Source organism: Acanthochromis polyacanthus, chromosome 6 (assembly GCF_021347895.1).
Source record: "Acanthochromis polyacanthus isolate Apoly-LR-REF ecotype Palm Island chromosome 6, KAUST_Apoly_ChrSc, whole genome shotgun sequence".
In the NCBI taxonomy this organism is placed as follows: domain Eukaryota; kingdom Metazoa; phylum Chordata; class Actinopteri; family Pomacentridae; genus Acanthochromis; species Acanthochromis polyacanthus.
Genome location: NC_067118.1, coordinates 15,481,856 through 15,505,151, shown reverse-complemented (window position 1 = coordinate 15,505,151; position 23,296 = coordinate 15,481,856). Strand labels below are relative to the sequence as shown.

At 39.3% G+C, this 23,296-nt stretch overlaps 1 protein-coding gene across 3 annotated transcripts in view; it reads left to right on the top strand.

The window, feature by feature from the left end:
• prkcz (protein kinase C, zeta) overlaps positions 1–23,296 on the top strand; it is a 144,171-nt gene that overhangs the window by 100,885 nt on the left and 19,990 nt on the right. For all 3 annotated transcript variants that reach the window (XM_022200530.2, XM_022200531.2, XM_051949368.1), the window contains 7 exons: positions 10,014–10,111; positions 11,647–11,733; positions 14,058–14,193; positions 14,414–14,501; positions 15,542–15,661; positions 21,067–21,146; positions 22,571–22,660. In XM_022200530.2, the coding sequence (XP_022056222.1) occupies positions 10,014–10,111; positions 11,647–11,733; positions 14,058–14,193; positions 14,414–14,501; positions 15,542–15,661; positions 21,067–21,146; positions 22,571–22,660 (699 nt within the window). The remainder of the gene's footprint in view (positions 1–10,013; positions 10,112–11,646; positions 11,734–14,057; positions 14,194–14,413; positions 14,502–15,541; positions 15,662–21,066; positions 21,147–22,570; positions 22,661–23,296) is intronic.

Genomic DNA, 23,296 nt, shown 5'->3' with positions numbered 1-23,296 from the left:
TTCCCATAGGACATCCTGGTGTCGTGTTCCTCAGGTTAGCAACGCACATGCACCCGGCCATCCCTGTGATGTATATGGAAACGTGATTCATAGACCAGGCCACCTTCTTCCTTTGCTTCGTGGTCCAGTTTTGATCATCACATGGCCATTGTTGGTGCTTTTGGTCAGCATGGGTACCCTGACTCACCCTGACTGGTCTGCAGCTATGCAGTCTCATACACATAAAACTGTGAAGCACTGTGTATTCTAACACCTTTCTATCAGAACCAGCATCAATTTCTTCAGCAATTTGAGTAACAGTAGCTCGTCTGTCAGATCGAAACACATGGGCCAGCCTTCATTCCCCTCATCAGTGAGCCTTGGCTGCCCATGACCCTGTTGCCATTTCACCACTGTTCCTTCCTTGGACCACTTTTGATAGAAACTGACCACTGCAAACCAGGAGCACCCCACAAATGCTGCAGTTTTGAAGATGCACTGACCCCGTCGTCTAGACATCACACTTTGGTCCTTGTCAGACTTACTCAAATCCTGATGCTTGTCGATTTTCCGGCTTCTAGCACATCAACTTTGAGGACAAAATGTTCACTTGCTACCTAATATATCCAACCCACTAACAGGTGCCTTGATGAAAAGGTAATCAGTGGTCAGAATGTCATGCCTGATCTGTGTAGGTTTTTCTAAGGGGTCTGACAATGTACTAGAATATGATATTAAAGAATAATTCTGGTTAATTGCAACTCAGGTCTCATTTTTTAACTTCACTACAATGATTTGAGAATAGTCAGCAGTCAGACTGATTGCAAACAGTCGAATTATTTAAACATGGTTGTATGAAGGTAAAACTGAAACATTTGAGTGTTTGACAACGTTGGAAATTGTTTGCCTTAATTTTCTAACCCAGGGGTTTGTCTATAACACATGTGTCCACTATGCATCTTTATTTATCAGTGTTGTCCAAGAATAGGAATGATAGCTACACACGTGGACAAAATTGTTGGTACCCCTCAGTTAAAGAAGGAAAAACCCACAATTCTCACTGAAATCACTTGAAACTCACAAAAGCAACAATGAATAAAAATTTATTGAAAATTAAATAATCAAAAACAGCCATTACTTTTGAATTGTTGATTAACATAATTATTTAAAAAAACAAACTAATGAAACAGGCCTGGACAAAAATGATGGTACCTCTATAAAAGATTGAAAACTATTTGACCAGAGTGACATGATTAACTCAGGTGTGTCATTTAATTGACATCACAGGTGTTTCCAAACTCATAATCAGTCAGTCTGCCTATTTAAAGGGAGACAAGTAGTCACCCTGCTGTTTGGTGAAAAGGTGTGTACCACACTGAACATGGACAACAGAAAGCGAAGGAGAGAATTGTCCCAGGACATCCGAAAAAAAATTATAGACAAACATCTTAAAGGTAAAGGCTATAAGACCATCTCTAAACAGCTTGAAGTTCCTGTGACAACAGTGGCTCATATTATTCAGAAGTTCAAGACCCACGGGACAGTAGCCAACCTCCCTGGACGTGGCCGCAAGAGGAAAATTGATGACAAATTGAAGAGACGGATCGTTGGAATTGTATCCAAAGAGCCCAGAGCAACCTCCAAAGAAATTAAAGGTGAACTCCAAGGCCAAGGTACATCAGTGTCAGATCGCACCATTCGTCGTTGTTTGAGCCAAAGTGGACTTCATGGGAGACGACCAAGGAGGACACCACTGCTGAAAAAAACTCATAAAAAAGCCAGACTGGAATTTGCAAAAATGCATGTTGACAAGCCACAAAGCTTCTGGGAGAATGTCCTTTGGACAGATGAGACCAAACTGGAGCTTTTTGGTAAGGCACATCAACTCTATGTTCATAGACTCAAAAACCAAGCATACGAAGAAAAGAACACTGTCCCTACGGTGAAACATGGAGGAGGCTCAGTAATGTTTTGGGGCTGCTTTGCTGCATCTGGCACAGGGTGTCTTGAAAGTGTGCAAGGTACGATGAAATCTGAAGACTATCAAGGCATTCTGGAGAGAAATGTGCTGCCTAGTGTCAGAAAGCTTGGTCTCAGTCGCAGGTCATGGGTCTTCCAACAGGACAACGATCCAAAACACACAGCCAAAAACACCCAAGAATGGCTGAGAGAAAAGCGTTGGACTATTCTAAAGTGGCCTTCTATGAGCCCAGATCTGAATCCCATTGAACATATGTGGAAGGAGCTGAAACATGCCATTTGGAGAAGACACCCATCAAACCTGAGACAACTGGAGCTGTTTGCTCATGAGGAGTGGGCCAAAATACCTGTTGACAGCTGCAGAACGCTCCTTGACAAATACAGAAATCGTTTAATTGCAGTGATTGCCTCAAAAGGTTGTGCAACAAAATATTAAGTTCTGGGTACCATCATTTTTGTCCAGCCCTATTTCATTAGTTTGTTTTTTTAAATAATTATGTTAATCAACAATTCAAAAGTGATGGCTTATTTTGATTATTTAATTTTCAATAAATTTTTATTTATTGTTACTTTTGTGAGTTTCAAGTGATTTCAGTGAGAATTGTGGGTTTTTCCTTCTTTAACTGAGGGGTACCAACAATTTTGTCCACGTGTGTAAATATGCAGAGCGAGACTTAAGTTGTATTAAATTAGCACCATCATTTACCATGAGCTTTCCTTGAGAAAGCACAATATTTGAGAAGCAGGAAATAGACTAATGCGCATATAATAATTGCCAAACAGGTCTTTACATGACAGTGCTTTGTGTTTAGAAACAGATTTTGAAAGCAGACCAAAGCAAATGAGATACATTATATTTGTCTTTAGCTTTAGAAATACCTTTGTTTCTGCCAATTTGAAACAAATTATTGGAGCTTTCACTCTTTTTAGCTTTGTTTGTTGAGAAACAAATTTGAGTCAATGGGACATCACTGGATGGCTCATTCTTGTGGATAAATCATGGTAACACAATGGTGGCATTTGCTGCCACCTACTGCACCTACTGATTTCTACATAAATCCACTTGCAGTCGACGTCAGCATCTACCACTGCCCTATTTCCCAGCTTCAGCATGCATCACCACTCCAGAGAAGCAGCAGTTTAATCATATTTCCTTCCTGGAGTGGCATATCCCAGCTACTGTCCTCTGACTACTTTCTATGTCTGCCTGCTGCCTGTGGGGGAGAACTCATGGCAGACATAAAAGGTGATGGTCTTTCAGGCTTCTGCACCAGCCCAGTCTATCAGAAGTACAAATGTATCACTGAGAAGCAGGTGAATTTCAAATATTTCTTGTATGATGATTTCAGGACATTTTCTTAGACTTTGAGGGCTGCCAGTTTTGTGTGATGCTGTCTGTTTAATTGCTTTGACCTTGCATTCTAAGCACAGATCTGTCGCTGAGTAACTTCCTAGAATAAGAAGCCGTGAAGCTCTGGGTCTTCGGTTGTAGGGTTTCAATACTTCTGGACTGTGTAAGAAGTGGAGGAGGGAAGAGGGTAAAAATTGGGGGGAAAAAAGATTGAGATGGAACAGTAAAAAATAGATCAAAATATGGGAAGCAGAAATGACTAAAAGAGAGTGAGGTAGACTGATTTATAGACTGGTTGAAGCTTTTGAAAGGAGCGAGGCAATAAAAAGAACTGGGACAAAGAAGGAGGATGAAGCGGGGGTGGAAATGATAATTTGGAAATAAAGGTTTAAGAGGAATGAGGAAAAAGTGAGTGGATTACACAAGATAAAATCTGGGTGTAACCTTTTTTTTGCATTGGTGAATCGCCAGCTGAACATGAAGAAGAAAAATTAGAAACACGCATATTCACACATCAATGTGACAGAGTTGCTATGCAAGAAGTGCCTGCCATCAAGAGCAACTTTGGTTTCAGGGTCTTGCCCAAAGCATGTGGAGGGGTGGGGGATTTAACTCGCTCCACCATCTGAGAGCCCAGACATGCATGTTGATAGTCTTGGTGTTATTTTTCCATATTTTAAGATATCAGTCTGTGCGTGATAGGACATAATGAAACCCAGCAATGTGGGCTGTCCTAAATAGCCAGCCTCACACCACAGGAGTTTTCGGCCGATTTCCAACAATCTGGATAGCAGAAATCTGGTTTGACATGTCAGTCTGAACCAAGGATTTGCCCGGAATATTTGGCAATGAGAGGGATTTGCTGATCCTCATTAAAACTTCCCAAACTGCTTGCAGATTCATCCATTAATATCTAATATATTATTCGGCTAGTTTCAGTGATCACAGTACTGCTCGGAGCAGCGTTCTAGCCCTGAAGGGTAGCATTAGCCACATATTTTAAAACTGATAGGTGGTAGAACAGGCGATTGAATATTCTCATTCTGGCTCATTCAGCCTTTTACTTACATTTTTTATCACTGCTAACTACTGCAGGACTGTTCCAGCAGGTCGTAGCACGGCACTCTCTCTTTTGTTTACATCAAATTTCACATAAGACCACATGAGGAGGAGCACTGTAGCCTGACTGCTTTCTCTGACATGGAATTTTTAGTAATGTCCTGTAGTGTGTGATGTATAATTGTTTTCCAATCTCATAATGCATGCCCAAGATTAGAAATAGGAGTATCTGTTGCATCTGTTGTGAGTTTTTCCTTAGTTACATGAGGCATTTCAGTTTCAGAACTCCCGTATTCTCACGACAGCCTCAAAATCTTTTCAGGTATTTGGCTGTCATAATTTGAAGTAAGAAAAAAAATAGATTCAACATTCAAGGGTTTTAATTGTCACATGCTCATACAACATGTGCAGTGAAATGAAAAGTGACTGTTTCACAAGACTGTGCAATTACAAGTAGAATACTTAAGAGAAAGCAAGAACAACATTGTTGGATTTGGCATCCGTATTTACCAGTTTTTAAAACGTCCTTGGTGTGCTTGGTTCTTAACTCTGGCCCAACATAGAGTTGGGGCCTGAAAAGCACCAGTTTATGGAGCCTGGACCTGGTGTTTAGTTGGTGGAAACACAAAGAACTGGTGCTAAGTCAGGCACTGGCTCCGAACTAGCACTGGAATCAGGTCGAAAGGCGCCTTGGGAGTGCCACAGGTGTTTGCAGGCAGTAGTTGATCCATGCTGTAGATGATGACTGTGATGCTGAGCATAATAATCTAACATGAGTGGATTATTGATTTGATAGAATGCAAAATACTTTTTTTTTAGCAATTTGTGTTGTCACTTTTAAATGTAGAAAAGAAAGCTGTTTGTTTTCAATACGCCCTTTTCTTTTTGAATTCAACTTTATCGTGTTGTCTCGTGTCATCATGCCAACGATCCATCGTCATCACGGAGAAAAGCGAGAAGGAGGTCTTTCATCAGTTACCAAAGAAATCAAACCCATTGAATATGCTTATAACTTAGAAATGGAACTTGATGATACAGTGACCGTAACACCATGTGTGAAAAAAGATTCTGTTTTGACATGTGTTTTATTATCACTTTGAATTCCACACACAAAACTCTATTGTTACCCATTCTAACCTGTAACCATCACTATATTATAATGATGACACAAATCTCAGACACACATCAGGACGTTGTTTGCTAGCCTGGCTCTTTCCAAAGTTAAAAAGTATACTTATGAACACCTCAGAAGCTCCCTGATTAGCAGTCTGCTGCATTCACCCAATTTTCACACCTGCAGAAATGTTGAGCAACAACTTGCTGTTTATAGGGAGTTAAATGCCAAAACTATTTCCTCTCAGCACTACTTGATGCTGGGTCTCTATAGGTCATGACTCAGATGGGAGAGCTGGTTGTCCGCTAATGACAACAATGGCAATTTTATCCGTGGCTAGTCTACGTGTTGAAGTGTCATTGGGCAAGACGCTGAACACCAAGTTGCTCCTGATGCCAAGCGAGCACCTTGCATAGCAGCTCTGCCACCATGTGTGACTGTGTGTGAATAGGTAAATGAGAAACGCATTAAGTGCTTTGTAAAACTTAGCCAAGTCAAATCAGCATCATTTACACACGTGGACAAAATTGTTGGTACCCCTCAGTTAAAGAAGGAAAAACCCACAATTCTCACTGAAATCACTTGAAACTCACAAAAGTAACAATAAATAAAAATTTATTGAAAATTAAATAATCAAAATAAGCCATCACTTTTGAATTGTTGATTAACATAATTATTTAAAAAAACAAACTAATGAAATAGGGCTGGACAAAAATGATGGTACCCAGAACTTAATATTTTGTTGCACAACCTTTTGAGGCAATCACTGCAATTAAATGATTTCTGTATTTGTCAATGAGCGTTCTGCAGCTGTCAACAGGTATTTTGGCCCACTCCTCATGAGCAAACAGCTCCAGTTGTCTCAGGTTTGATGGGTGTCTTCTCCAAATGGCATGTTTCAGCTCCTTCCACATATGTTCAATGGGATTCAGATCTGGGCTCATAGAAGGCCACTTTAGAATAGTCCAATGCTTTTCTCTCAGCCATTCTTGGGTGTTTTTGGCTGTGTGTCTTGGATCGTTGTCCTGTTGGAAGACCCATGACCTGCAACTGAGACCAAGCTTTCTGACACTAGGCAGCACATTTCTCTCCAGAATGCCTTGATAGTCTTCAGATTTCATCGTACCTTGCACACTTTCAAGGCACCCTGTGCCAGATGCAGCAAAGCAGCCCCAAAACATTACTGAGCCTCCTCCATGTTTCACCGTAGGGACAGTGTTCTTTTCTTCGTATGCTTGGTTTTTGAGTCTATGAACATAGAGTTGATGTGCCTTACCAAAAAGCTCCAGTTTGGTCTCATCTGTCCAAAGGACATTCTCCCAGAAGCTTTGTGGCTTGTCAACATGCATTTTTGCAAATTCCAGTCTCGCTTTTTTATGAGTTTTTTTCAGCAGTGGTGTCCTCCTTGGTCGTCTCCCATGAAGTCCACTTTGGCTCAAACAACGACGAATGGTGCGATCTGACACTGATGTACCTTGGCCTTGGAGTTCACCTTTAATTTCTTTGGAGGTTGCTCTGGGCTCTTTGGATACAATTCCAACGATCCGTCTCTTCAATTTGTCATCAATTTTCCTCTTGCGGCCACGTCCAGGGAGGTTGGCTACTGTCCCGTGGGTCTTGAACTTCTGAATAATATGAGCCACTGTTGTCACAGGAACTTCAAGCTGTTTAGAGATGGTCTTATAGCCTTTACCTTTAAGATGTTTGTCTATAATTTTTTTTCGGATGTCCTGGGACAATTCTCTCCTTCGCTTTCTGTTGTCCATGTTCAGTGTGGTACACACCTTTTCACCAAACAGCAGGGTGACTACTTGTCTCCCTTTAAATAGGCAGACTGACTGATTATGAGTTTGGAAACACCTGTGATGTCAATTAAATGACACACCTGAGTTAATCATGTCACTCTGGTCAAATAGTTTTCAATCTTTTATAGAGGTACCAACATTTTTGTCCAGGCCTGTTTCATTAGTTTGTTTTTTTAAATAATTATGTTAATCAACAATTCAAAAGTAATGACTGTTTTTGATTATTTAATTTTCAATAAATTTTTATTTATTGTTACTTTTGTGAGTTTCAAGTGATTTCAGTGAGAATTGTGGGTTTTTCCTTCTTTAACTGAGGGGTACCAACAATTTTGTCCACGTGTGTATGTAGCACATTAGGCAGAAGCTGCTGAGCTAAAGTGCTTTCTGTTAGAGAAATAAGAATGTTATTGCAAATTTAAGTTAAGATTGGCGTCCTGTAATATTTTATGCTCTAACAAGTTACCAAAAAATGGAAAAATTATACATGGAAAACTCACCAAATCCAAAGATTCTCTATGAGCAGCGTACTGATGACAGGGGAGAGGAACAACTCCCTTTTTACAAAGACCTTCAGCAGAACCAGGCTAGGGAAGATGTCCATCTAAGGTAAAAACAAAAGATTCTGTCTAAGTATGGACCTTTTACCATCTAGTCACAGTGCAAGATGGCAAATTTAGTCAGAAAGCAAAGATTTTTTTATTGGACTCTATGGTTACAATTGTTCAAATCCATCAAGGTTACTAGAACAGCCCTTGAGGAAGCTCCCACGTTGACTGTACTCAGCTGTAATGTGTGTGACTTCTGACACATCAATGAGTTTTAGAGGTGTTGTTAAAGATACTTTAAAAAAAACACACACACAACTGCTGTGTGGTCTTGGGCCTTGTAATACTTTGTGTTTCTTGTGAATGCCCAACTTTTTCTTGGTCTGAAGGTCATTGCATTGTCACCCACCTCACCGTAAGATACCATCAGAACAAACAGGCAAGCTTATTCATTCCTTCCCTCAGCACAATTCATACATTGAAGTAGCTGCAGTGTTCAGGCATTTTGTTTTCATCAAGAATCAAAGACAATTTTACAGAAGAAGGCTGTTATAAAGCCGCTGCAGGGTGCCGCATCTTGTTACTGTTTGTGTTATATAAGCCCACTAGATGGCGCTGTTGCTTAATATAAAACTCCTTAAACACAAACCAACCAATGGGATTATTATCGAGCCACAGTGAGGACCAGTATAAAGAATGTCTGCGTCTCCATCTCCAAGTCTCCCTCACCAGTTTATAATCTTTTTTTTTTTCCATTTATGTGAACACTTAAATCCAACATTTAAATCCAAATTTTCAGGAACAGTTGAAGAAGAAAGCAAATTTGACTAATTGACAAAGATTCAGTTTTGCCCAAATAAAGAAGATTTAAGGAAATCCTTTTCCAGTGTTTTGACTGGACTTCTCATTTCCATTTATTCATCGCTCTGTTCCTGCACGTTAGTTTAATAATTCATCCCAATAGCACTCAAATGCATGGCATCAAAGGAAGCTTGTAACAACTTTCTACCAACTGACTATAAGCTAGTGAAGGAGCTGAAAGTACCAACGTTGTGATGACAGATTCTGCATAATTATAAATTCCTCAGACAATAATGAGTTGACCACAATGAATTTTGTATGGTGTGCACAATATGTGGTCTCCATTGTGGTGGTATAAATTAACCATTAACCACAGCGGAGCACTGCATGGGGAGCTCAAAATGTAGACACACTCTATTGTAGCTCACATAAAACATTAGCTATCATCAATTTAATGACACTTTAAATTAGCATAAAACATCCTTGCCTCATGCTAAACACTTTCTGAATCTCTTCAGCACCAACGGTTAAAACAACAGCTGACAACAATATTATGCACACTTTCTTTTGCCGAGACCTGATTTTGTAAAGGTCCACTCCATGGTTCTAATTGTCTGTTTTTGTTATGACTCTTAAAATATGTCTGCAACACACTCCTGATGTGTGGAATGCAGCAAACAGAAAAATGTTAAGCATATGAAACCATGATTGATCGATTCAGATTCCTCACATTAGCCATTGTTTGCCTTGATGACAGCTTTATACAATGATGGAAATGTCTTAAGCAGCCAAAAAATAGTAAAAATACAGAAAACCACAACAATGAGTAGCTCTGTATTGTATATGACTGAACCTTTGCTTACATGTAAATGTACATACAGATTCAGTGATCACATTCTGTATTATAACCTTTACATTTGATACTTTGAAAGTATTTTCATTATGATGCTTGCGTATCATGTTTTCAGTGTAGTTTTTACTCATGGTTGTGTAGTTATATTTGTCCAATCCTTGCTTCAAATTGTTGCACTTGTCTTCATTATCACCATTACTAATGTTCTCTGTCTCATTCAGTGTTGCTGTAGGTTTGTGGCCATGCCATGTTTGATTTAATGTTGTAGAGCAATTTGAACAACACCACAAGCCCGTAAATAAATATTTTATAATGACATGGTAGATGGCAAGGTACACCCTCTGGACAGCTGAAGGAAGAAATAATTCAAAATACTGAATTATTTCAAGACTGGCTACAGCCTGTCTGTGGCATGGTGTATTTCCATCTGTCTGAGAAAGCCTATTGATCAGACAAATTGATTGGTAATACACTGCCTTTTCTTCATGCCATCTCTGTCTCCTTCTGTCTCCCCTAATTTCTCCAGGATATTGACTGGGTGCAGACAGAGAAACATGTGTTTGAACAGGCATCCACCAATCCTTTCCTCGTAGGCCTCCACTCCTGTTTCCAAACAGAAAGCCGGTAAGAGTGTGATAAAGCTGACACTTTGTGAGAGCTCATACTGTTCTCAAGCCAATATCTTTCAGTTACAGTTTGTAGTACCTGACAGTACTTTCAGGAATATGAAGTATTACTTTGTGATGATGGTGTGTATTGTGCATTAGAAAATAATACAGATACATTTCTATAATTTCATTACTGTCAAAAAAGATGCCGTGGAAATTTATTCTGCTGTTAAGGCTTGTCTCATGCCATTGTGCCATGGAGTAGGCTCGAAAGTATGCATTCTTCAGTCTCATATAAATGTTTTGTGAAGACCCTTTCAGTCATTACACCTTCCTCAAGGCAAATCTTGGACAAGGAAGTCTCAATATAGTGATGTCAAACAGAGAACATTTATTCTTTTTTATGGATGTTGATGTACTTCACTAGCTCCAAATTCATAGCTCTACAGATACTGGACATCTGAATAGATTACGGTAATAGGTTTTAAATCGTTCCTAATATTTCTCTCCCTTTGTTTTTGCGTCACTCCCTTAGTTTTGTGAATCCTTCATTTGCCTTGGTAAAGGTCACATGGCCTAAAGGGATGGTTTAAGAGTCAATACTTTGAGTGTGAATTGTGCAACACCTTAATTTCTCCATATTAGATGTTTTTTAGGCATGTTGTACAATAGCAGCATCTACACATGTGGACAAAATTGTTGTCAGTTCAAGTGATTTCAGTGAGAATTGTGGGTTTTTCCTTCTTTAACTGAGGGGTACCAACAATATTGTCCACGTGTGTAATACAGGGTGACAAAAAAATGGGAACTTTTTAACAATCCAAGAATGCATTCGTACAGGAGGACGCCATCTACAGGAAGTCATTTTTAAAAAATGAAAATTCCACCATTGTTTCTTAAATGGCATGTTTTAAGGTTTCAATGACTATGAATAAAATATTTTTCTTCCATCACTCTTGGTTTTATTGGATTGTTAAAAAGTTCCCGTTTTTTTGTGTCACCCTGTATATGCTGAGGTTTTCTGAAAGTGATTCAAAAAAACATTAAAACATATAAATGAGCCACACAACAAACAATTAACACTAAACATTCAATAGCAATAATCTACAACCACTACTGAATCTAAACTAAACCTATATTTCACCTAAATATATGTTCTTCATCAGAATGCCTCTTTTATGCTATTTGGCTCAGAAGCATAAACTGTATGATTCCATGAAGACCACTGGTGTTTGTTTTTGTTTTTTGTTTTTTTTGATTTGTTGAGAAATTTAAAAAAAAATAATGTCAGCCATTATCGCCCAGTTTTATTTCTTTTGCAATAAACAGGGACCTATGAGTCAACAGAAACATTTCTGTAGGGAGAATTTCCTTTCAAAAGATGCAACATGTCCTCCCAAGAAAGAGAACGTGAAAAAATATATTCAAAGTGACATAAGCAGACTTTGTGTATGTATTTTTTTCATCTGATGTACCGCTTCATAGTCTAAACCAGTCACTGATAAAAAGCATCAATGGTTTGCTAATGAACTTTTTCACCATGATTTCCAGGTTATTTCTGGTGATTGAATATGTGAATGGAGGAGACTTGATGTTTCATATGCAACGGCAAAGGAAGCTCCCTGAAGAACACGCAAGGTAAACATCCAGATGTACATCATCTTTTTCATACATGATCAAATAAATTGAAATCCTAGTTTGAAATTTAAGCATCTATATTTAGATGCATTAAATGGTGTTTAGGTGTACTCATTCCACATGGAAAATTCATCATCCCTGGAGCTATATGTTTAGGTAGCATCTTTAAATAGAAATGAGGTGAAGTGATTTTTCTTTGAATCTTTCCCAAATTCTGAATACAGCAATTAAATGAAGTATCTGTCTATTACTGGCCTGCAGGAATAGACTGCAAGATCAGAGGACGATACTGAAGTGGGTGAATTTCTGATTAGATTTTCCTACTGTTGACATGGCAGAGTCTTTTAGCTACACTGGAAACACATCTGTGCAATGATCAGTTTTTTTGGGGTGGACTGACTGAAACCTGTTCAGCTGGATGATCTGTGTTTCTTATGATGTTATACTGTAATATAACGGTTAGCGTAACGTTTGCCTTTTGGTTAGGACAGAAAACATTGGTTTCATGAAAGGATCTTAGGTTTTGTTGTGCAAAACAGCTGAAGTCTGTGTTGAAGATGGTTTTTAATGCATCTTCTTTGCACTTTAAAGTGCTCTTCAGTAGCATAGTTAGGAGTACTCCTATTAAATGGATGCTTTAACAGCTCTTCATGAGCATGGCAACATTTTCAAAACCCAACCTAACACTATTTTCCACCTCAGAGAAATATAATGAGCACCCATAATTCATTGTGCCTGTCTAGTTGCGGGGCACTCCAACTGCAGCTCTGATAAATGCTGGATCAAAGGCTGGGTAATTTAGAGAGGCACCGTTGGGCCCCTATCGGCCCCTTGCAATCTGGATTCTGGAGACAGTGGTTGTACATATGCAAAGCAGCATGTTAATCACTCATAATGATTGTACATATTCATGAGCAGCGCTCTTAGAGAGAGCCGTGCTGCATTCCCCCACGCCGTGGGGGAGGCGGGCCAGTGGGCGATGGATGGTACTGCTGATAGGACACAGCGTCTATCAGTCTGATGGCAGCAATGAAACAACGATGTACAATGGAGGCTGTCACCGTGAAAATGTGGGGGAGCGATGTGGGATTTGTGATTTCTCTGTCAAACGCTGCTCCACTACAGTCTTTTCCCTCAGTGTTTGACAATCATGGATTTACAGCAGGCAGACAGAGAGGCTCGTCAGTGTTAATGAAGGCTTATCTCCTGGAGACAGAATGCACACTACCTACACACAGAGAGAAAACATGCTAGTGACTCACCAAAGAAGCCCACCAAGCACATTTAATCATGGCCAAAACTATGGAGGTTTTAAAGGCTAATGTTTGCTATAAATATGTCTCTGTTCACCATAATGAGAATCATCTTAGTAACATTAATCTGCTTATAAAGCCCTTTACACTTTAAGACTTAGGGATAAAGTAGACACAACCAAATGTTCATATATTATGTTTTTAGTTAGTTTTTTTTTCTTTTACCTTTTTTTTTTATTTTTTTTAAAATGTCTCTCTTTGGTTGAGTTACTTCATATCACACCAAATACAGGATTGGGGCTTTGATTATTTAAAGGTTTGTAGTTGGTCAACAGTGATGAGTACCTACTGACAGAGTCCAGCTGAGTGGTTGTGCTACAATACATCTGACATAACTCACACTTTTCAAGACTTAAAGGATGTGCTGCTAATGTCTTGGTGTCTGATACCATGGCTCATAATGGTCGTATTCTTTTTGCTGTCACAGTATCTGAACACTTCCCAGTGTTTTTTAAAAACTTGTTAAAAGCTTGTTACACGTCATGCAGTCAGATAAGTTCCAATTCACTGTACCTAAAAACAAGCCCAAACATCCAGCCAGACTCTGAGAGACCCGTCCTCAGCCACTCTCTGTCAAAGTAATGGCTTTTTGGGATTCTGACATAAACTCCCTACGGTGGCTTCATTTGAACATGACAGGGCCATTACAGATAGAGCCGCAGTGCCCCCCTTTCCTAATTACAACGATCACAGCAGTACCGAAGAACAGCGCTAACTGGAAAATAACGGAATGAAGTTGTGGATGTTATGCTGTTACATTATTGTGACAAAACTGAGAACGCACGTGTGCTGTGTTGCAAGTGCCACACAATTGTTATTAGTCTATTTAAAATTGCCTGCCTTCTCTGACATTGTGACATTTGGGTGTTGTGTACAGAGAACAACAAAACATGTCAGCTACCAAGGTCTATACCACGGTCCTGTGTACAAGTGGAAATCTTTGGCCTGATGATGGCACTAGATGACAGGTCAGGCACATCATTCTCCACATTTCTTTCTGCTTCTTCACAGATTTTATGCTGCTGAAATCTGTATTGCTCTGAACTTCCTACATGAAAAGGGTATCATCTACCGTGATCTGAAGCTGGACAACGTTCTCTTGGACCATGAGGGACACATCAAGCTCACAGACTATGGCATGTGCAAGGTAAGATATGTATTGATTTTTTTTTTCCAGTGGACTGTACAGTTATCAATAATGCAGGAGGTCAGAATTGGCTGGCTCTAAAAGGGCCTCTGTTTTTTTAGTTTTATTTTTTCATTCCACCATTCATGTTCTGGTACATAGGACATCCTTCACCCTGCTTCTTTCATCAAACTGCTGTTTTCTCTTTCTTTCTTTCTCCTCCTCCTCCACCCTCACTTAGGAGGGGATCAGACCAGGTGACACCACCAGTACTTTCTGTGGAACTCCCAACTACATTGCACCGGAGATCCTCAGAGGAGAGGACTATGGTGAGTACAGGCACACTGTAAAGCAGCAATGCATTACTTAATACCAGACTACTTTAACGTCTTCCGATTTTCAAGCAATGTAAGGGACTACAATTAGAAATTCAGTAATTAAATTACATTTACATTGACACAGGCTGGCTCTCTACCAAAGCAGGAGAAATGCAACTTGTTGTTACTCAAAAGTTGTTTAAATGTTGCATGTTCTCAACTGGCTTGCTAATGATAGCCATGTGTGCCCACGTGTTCAGGAGTCACCTAGTCACAGGGTGCGAAAGTACACTTCTGAGGTCTTCTATCTGGAGAGCGGTGTGCAGTTACTGAGGCTAATGCTAAGCTAGCTGCTCCTGGATGGTCTGTAAATCCTTCCAGATTGTTGGGCTTCCTTATCATTATGTACAATATTTTGTAATAATATGTAATAGTATTTTTTTTAATTATTCTAATTCTGAAATTATGTAATAAAATAGAAACAATAACTTGATAGTTCTCTACGTCTACACATTTTAAATGCAAAATCCATAGATGTGACAGTACAATGAACATTATAAACAAACCTTAGGACACCTTAGCACTCCCAGGAGGCTGCTTTGTACACTGGCATGCACAGTACTCTATACATTTGAGACATGTTAGATATCCATCCCGATGGAAATTCAAATGAAATCATGTCCCAAATTCTTTGTGCATGACAACAAGACCATACAGTCATAAAGAACCACATACTGCAACATAAAGAAAATAGGCAGCACATGTGTGGATCATTTACAGTTGTGTAAATGTTCCTTTGATGGAGCTGACAGCTGAGTAATAAGTATTAGGTAACACCTAATGTAACACATTACCTTTGCTCATAAGAAATTAGTGTGTAACATTTTTGCAGAATACTGTACTTATTATTCACTAGTGACCAAACCAGCCTCAGTTTGTGATTTTCTGAAATGTTGTGTGTATAGCAGCTCTGTCAAACACAGAACTGAGCAGTGCTTTAATGGCAAACCCATTTCTGAATGAGTATCATTTGTTTTTCTTTGCCCTCCCAGGCTTCAGTGTGGACTGGTGGGCTCTGGGCGTACTGATGTTTGAGATGATGGCTGGAAGGTCCCCATTTGACATTATCACCGACAATCCTGACATGAACACAGAGGAGTACCTCTTTCAAGGTGAGACAGAGGAATTTTGCAATGCACAGATGTCCTGCAAAACCATGCTTGGGGTCACCAATCAAAGAAAATAGATGATTAGTAGCATAAACCTAAGTTTCTAACTTAATTAGTTAAGTGATACAGTTTCTCTAATTAGTATTTCCATATTAATTAAACGGAATTTTTAAGGATAATTATGAACACAGGTTTTTAAGTTGACAAACACATTGAAAATAATTTGCGCAAAATACATTTGCTTGTGCAGTTTGCAGTCCACTCTTGTTTTGTTCTTATTTTTTGGCATCTGTTAGCATTTGAATAAAGTTACATGAGTGATATACAGCAGTTGAACAATGCCAAATGAAATAACAATTGTAGAGTCTGAAATGACATGGTTTCTTATATTTGTTGTTGGTTAAAAACACTCCTGTGTGTTTATTTTCCCTCTGCAAATTCATGATTTGCACATTTTTCTACCTTGGAATCTAATTTAGTGATTTGTGCATTTCAAATTCAGTTGAGAGATTGTATGGTCCTTAATGGATTAAAAACATTCTGCTCTTGGGCTGGTTAAGTTCCTTCAGCGCTATTGAAGGAGTGCAGAAATGAAGTGAGACTAAAAAGCAGGCTGGTTTTCTTGATGTATGAAAGAGTGACACACGTTTAACAGTTTGTTATATCTAATCATGAACAAGAGTTTCTGTACACTTGTAAAGGCAATTTGTCTTTGGCACACATACATAAAAATCACACACATACTCACACAAAAGCCATCATACATTTTGTTTTTTTCGTAGATTTATTATAGATCTGAAAATATGACAAAATCTGCTGGGTCAAAAATATACGCATAGAAACGTATACGTTTTGGTGATGTAGAAAGCTGTGTTAATCTAATTTTCTTAGTGGCATTGCCTCTTACCTTTTCAAGAGCACTTTCGCTTGAATACAGCTGATGACTACTCAGAGCTAATTTAAAAATGGGCCCATTTGATACACTCGTGAGAATGAGCTACAGTCACTACTGTAGGAAAGTCTGAGGAAGGAGGAGGGTCTGAAAAAGCAAATCATTGACTTAAATAAGTCAAGAAAGTCACTTGGAGCCATTCCAAAGCAGCTGCACATCCCAAAATCAACAGTTCAAACCATTGTTTAAGTATTAACTGCATGGTACAGTTGTGTCACTGCCATGATCAGGAAGAAAACTAAAACTATCACCTGCGGCTGAGAGACAGTTGTTCAGGATAGTCAGAAGACAACCAAGAATCACCAAAAAGCAGGTCTGCAATGAATTAGAACCCGCTAGAACACAGGTGTCAGTGACAGCTAAGCATGTTTTTACATCACCATGAGCTGAAAAGCTGCCGTGTAAGAAGAAAGCCCAACCTCAGTAATACCACCTTAAGAAACAATGGTGGAATTTTCATTTTTTAAAAATTACTTCCTGTAGATGGCGTCCTCCTGTACGAATGCATTCTTGAAATCTACCTGGGGCTATCTCAAGAGTAAAGTGTACACGACTCGACCAAGAACTCTGGATGAGTTAAAACAGAGAATTCAGGATGAAATTCACAGTATCCCAGCTGAGATGTTGCAGCGGTCAGTGAGGAATCTCAACAGCAGATTTCAAGAATGCATTCGTACAGGAGGACGCCATCTACAGGAAGTAATTTGTAAAAAAAAAAAAAGAAAATTCCATCATTGTTTCTTAAATGGCATGTTTTAAGGTTTCAATTACTATGAATAAAGTATTTTTCTTCCATCACTCCTGGTTTTATTGGATTGTTAAAAAGTTCCCGTTTTTTTGTGTCACCCTGTATTTGATGACAAAATGAGCTGAGGAAAGAATAACAGTATCTCAGGATTTACCTGAGGGAAGCTTAAATAAACTAAGCAGCAGCAGAAGTTGTACGAGCATTCAGTTCAAAAGATATTCAGTCGACTTCATTGCCAGTTGGCACAGAAGCTGAAAGCATCAGGGCAAAGGACAGAAACAAGTCTTGGTTTATCGAACAAGGTTTTGTAGATTTTACAGCTGATACTATGTTCAGACTGACATTTACAATAGATTAAAAATATATATTTTTTAAAAATGCAGCCCCCGTATTCATCTCAGTGAAATTTCTGGAATAACACTCAAATTGCTGAGGCTGAAAAACTTTCACTAAACTACACAAAAAACACATCGTCAAACTCATCAGATTTTTGTACAACGCAATCACGAAAGATAAGCAGTTTTTTTCAATAAAGATGAGATCAAATGAATCATAAATACAGTCTAGACATTGATAATGTGGTAAATGACTATTCTAGCTGGAAAGAGCTGATTTTTAATAGAATATCTACATAGGGGTACAGAGGCCCATTTCCAGCAATCATCACTCTTGTGTTCTAATGCTACATTGTGTTAGCTAATCATGTTGAATGGTTTATTGATGATTAGAAAACCCTTGTGCAATTATGTTAGCACATGAATAAGTGTGAGTTTTCATGGAAAACATGGAATTGCCTGGGTGACCCCAAACTTTTGAACGGTATATACTTATTTTATATTTATTTTATACTTATAAATCCACAGAGAGTACTGTTCCAACTTGGGAGGCCTGCATGTCCTTTTGTTGGCCTGCACTTACTCATGACACTCGTCCATCTCCGTGTAGACCATAGACTGTATATAAAGATATTTATATACAGTCAGTGGTTTAGACCTGCAGACACCTCTACATGTAGCCCTGGAGAATTAGGATTTCATCTTCACATGCAGATGGAGAAGAATGTTTTAGCATTAAAGTGATTTGCAATGGAGCTGGGATCTTTCTGCATGGAGTTTACATGTTCTCCCTGTGCATGCATGGGATTTCTCCGGGCACTCTGGCTTCCTCCCACAGTCCAAAAATATGCTGAGGTTAACTGATTACTCTAAAATTGCCCGAAGGTGTGAATGTGAGTGTGATTGCCTGTCTGTATATGACAGACTGGCGACCTGTCCAGGGTGTCCCCTGCCTTCGCCCGAGTCAGCTGGGATAGACTCCAGCACCCCCGCAACCCTAGTGAGGATAAAGCGATGTATAGAGAATGGATGGAGGATTTGCAATGGGTCTTTGTGCCCTCCTATCAAGGCACTCACGCAATAGTCATAAATTAAGCTAAAATATCAAATTTAGTGGGGTGACCAGTTCACCACTAGAAATCAGCAGAAAACAAACTCTGGGTGAAATCACACCCTCAGGATAAAGGAACCTCAATTTCTGTCCTTCTTTTTGCATTTTTGTGTCTTCAAGCCATATGGTCCCTGTACATGGCACACCCCCTTTACCTCCCCCTCTCCCTCCCCTTCACACAACCACCCACACAGGCCTCAAAAACAGAAATTCCTCCATACTACAGTGTGACGCATTTTGTCTCAGCTGTGACTGTCAGGAGCATAGCGCGGCACCATGGCTAGCATCTGTCACCAGTACCATCCTCCTGGCGGTCTTACCGGTAGAGCAGCAGGTTCCTGGATGAATGCCTGCCAACGGAAACTAACCCTATCACTATAGGAGCCACCCAGCCATATGCCAGCTAGCTAGACCCTGTGCCAGCCCTTGCTTTGGGAATCGATGCACCACATGCCAAGTCCGGGCCTTTAGACAGACACCCAAAGACTGGTAAACATTTGAATCAGTGGTGAAATCAGCCACATGATGGTATTCACGTCAAAACCTGAAACTGATGTTGTTTATTTGAGCAAATAAGGCTGTAACGCTAACACTTGTTTTAGGGTGACTTCTGAGCATTAAAGATTACTCTTGACTTTGGAAACTGTAGTTTAACAAAAGGAAAAGATAATCTCAGTCTACTTATTAGCTTTCAGCATATTGTATCTCAAGGTTAAAGTCTCAGTGTCTAGGCATTAGCTAAAACTGCTCAATAGCAACAAAGATGACAGTGTATCAATTAAACTCCAAAAACATTAAACTGCCATCTCATCTGACTGTTTTGTAACAACATTCATCCAATTACACAGCTGTAGTGTTGAAGAGCGCCAGAGGAGAGGCTGACCACAGTCATGCTTTTACATTTTGTAATTTTGTCAATGTTTCACTATAAGAAGTTAAAATGAACCGTAGAAGGCTGGCTGGGTTTTCATGAAGAGGGAGCGACAATAAAATAAAATAAATAAATTAATAATGTATATGAGAAAAGCATATGGGTGCTCTGTCTTGCATTTCAATGTATGTCAATTAGAAACTGTCTTAAAGTTGGATATTTTGCTTTCCATAATAGTGTGAATATAAACACAATAATGACGTTTTTGTTAACTGATCCCATGAAAAGATCAAAAGTCAACAATGATCTAACTCTACTCATTTGATTAACTTTGTTCCTCTAACTTCCACTGTCTCACTTGGAATATCTAATCCTTTATCAATAAAAATCTGGGCACAGTAGTTTATTAAGAAACAGCTCCCCAGAGTAATAACAGGGTCTGGGAGATGCCTAGTTTAGGAAAAATCAAAGATGAAGGAGAAGGGAAGACAGGAGAAAAAAAGAAAGTTCTGATGTGTTATTCTGTAAAGACTAACATTTCAGTTGATTTCAATACATTCATATTTTTTCTTTCTTTCTCTAACTTTATCCCTGTCTTCCCCCTTTGTCATTGCACACACATGCCCACCTCCTACACACACATATTTCTGCTTGCATGCGTGGTACAATGAGAAAATGCAAATGGAACTGTTTTATTTCACTCACATACCTTCTGTCAACTACTTATGCTTGTATTTGCCAGTGTTTATTATTGTTGTGGTCTTTCTTTTTGTCTCGTCATGTCTCATATATATCTTTTGCCAAACGCTTGTCTTATATGTCAACACACATAAAAGTAAGATGACACACTTTAGAAAAATGACATTTGCTGACTGTCATCTCCTTTTTTTCCCTTTTCAAACATGTCTGTTTTTCTGCACACCACCCATTTATCTTATTTTGAAACATTGGGTCTTAAATGGGGAGTAAGTAGTACAAACTTGCAGTGGTCACATCACCTTGAACAGTAATTGAAAAAAAAAAAACAGAGTGAAGCACTAATCTCAAAAGCAGTGCCACATCCTTGGATTTAGGTTGTGAGGGAAAAAAACTATTTTTCAGTGTATTTCTTCTTGTGAGTATGACATTGTTTAGCTGTGGGAGTCTCAAGGCTATTAGTAGACCATAGAAAGTGAGAGAAAGAACAGAATAGTGTCCTCTGTATCTCCTCCCTTCCTCTGACTCCCACGCAGCAGACATGGTCACCCACAGGCAGGTTGGACTGTGAATCATCCTCCTCCCTGCTCACGATTGTCCTTTTATTGTCTCTCTCTCTCTCTCTCTCTCTCACTCACTCTCTCACTCCCTCTCACTCTTTTCTTTTGTTGCTGTCCTTCTTTTTTTGCCAACAGTTATTCTTGAGAAACCCATCCGCATCCCAAGGTCTCTGTCGGTGAAAGCTGCCAGCGTGCTCAAGGGCTTTCTAAACAAGGTGAGAGGCGTCCTCTCCCATCAGCCCTCTCTCTTGCTCTCAAATCATCATGTGTGGGATCACTGCCAAGAACCGGGGCTGTGCTATGGACAGCCAGGGAAGGCCTCTGTATTTGGCTCAGACTGACTGACTGTGTGCTTCTTCCTACATTATTTTGGTAGTAAGACTAGTGTACCCCGCACAAGATCTGTAGCATAAACTGTAATCCGTTTGAGGGTTTCTCAATTGAGGGGCCAGAACTGTGCTGGGTCACTTGATATAAAATAAGAAGATAAATTGCTATTTTTCATACTATCTGCTATTTACTATCAATCTGACTGTTGCTGATTAAATGGCATGACAAGAAATGGTAATCGCTGCTGCTGATGTCATGTCTGTGCATTAAATACATAGCTAAGAGCGAACTAATAAGCCCAGCTAAGCATAGTGTAAGTATAGAGTAGTATTAGTATACAATGAAGGTGTGTATATATATATATATATATATATATATATATATATACACACACACACACAGTATATTCCCTATTAAAACCCACTATAACTGCTGGCTTTGACTGCTCTTACAGCATGAAAATATGCATTCTGTGTTATTATTTGGCTCCTTATCTGAAGCCTTGCTTCAGAAGTGTCATTTTTAATATTTCCAGAAGATTGGGCTGTTTTCACATATTTGGCCTATTGAGCAAATACATGCATATTTACTTTTTCTGTAAATCCTGACCAGGGACAAAGACTGCAAATTAGCTGAAGCTAGACGTCCTATATACATTCACATTTTCCCATTGTGGCAATGTTGTATGTATCGTCCCTGTTAAATAAACATTAAACATTTTTCTATTGTTCAGTTTCTGCTGTATTATAGAGCATTATAGAGCATTGGAGGCCAGTAGAATAAATGTGTGCAACTAAAATTGTTTGAAGGTGTCAGTAGTAATGTCTATGTGTGTACTGAGTAGTTTGAGTGTGACTGTGTGTGTATGTGCATTAATACACAGGCAGGAGTGTAGTTTGTAGCATGAGCTGAGAGCATGTGGTTCCCATGGCACTGTCTTTCATTGGCTTTGCTCTCTAAAGAGGTACAATGGGAGTTTGACTTTGGTGAAGAAGTTCAAAAGACCTTCAACAATTTCTTTCTGAGAGTGTACATTTTGGCAAAAATATCCAACAGCAAATATTATTTGAGGGACGATTAAATGATCTACAACATGAGAAACAGAAGAAGAGAGAAATAGAAACAGAAATGGTGTCTGCATGGACACAGACATGCAGACATGAAATATGAGAGATACGATCTTTTGACATAGTCTACCCTGAAATTCAGTGTACATGTGAAGTAGACAACCACCCTGCTTGTCTCCATCTACATGCATAATACAGTAGCTGCTGGTTATGTTCCTGACCAGCTGTTTTGTTTCCAACAGGATCCTAAGGAGCGGCTGGGTTGCCAGGTCCAGGCGGGCTTCACAGATATCAAGTCACACACATTTTTCCGCAGTATAGACTGGGATCAGGTAAGAGCTGACTGAGTGGAAAGAGGGGAAGCATCATTATGTGTTCTGGTCATTTCACATTTTGCCAGGTGTTTCAAATCAATCCACAGGAGGATGACAAAGGTCAACCCCACAGAGGAGAAAGCAGTGTATGGATAACGAATGGATGGATTTAATTAAATTGGCTTCTGCTTCATTTTTCACCTCGGTATGAGTAATAATTGCAGATCCGAACTGAGCCCACGAACTGACGGTTTAAAAATCTTCTAATAAAAGAGAAAAAACAAACATGGTGAAAAAACATGGGATTGCAACTTTCTCATAGAGATCTGAGCCTCATGTTGAAACTGATTAAGTGCTTGGTGGAAGAATAGGAGCGATGCAGGTGTGGGCTGCTTCTTGATAGACAGCTGCTGACAACTGATCTGGGGTTTGCCTTTACAACCTGTCACTTCACTTAGAACTAATGTGAAAACAACAAACACAGAGTAAACACCGCACGCCCACATTTAATGCCAGTCAACTGAGAGAGAACAGGGCACAGCTGTCATTACACATTCTGAATTGCCTTCATCACACTTGATCATGTGTGTCTACTGTGTATATGAAGAGCTTAAACAATGCAGAGAACACACCCTTCTGTTTATGGTCTGAACA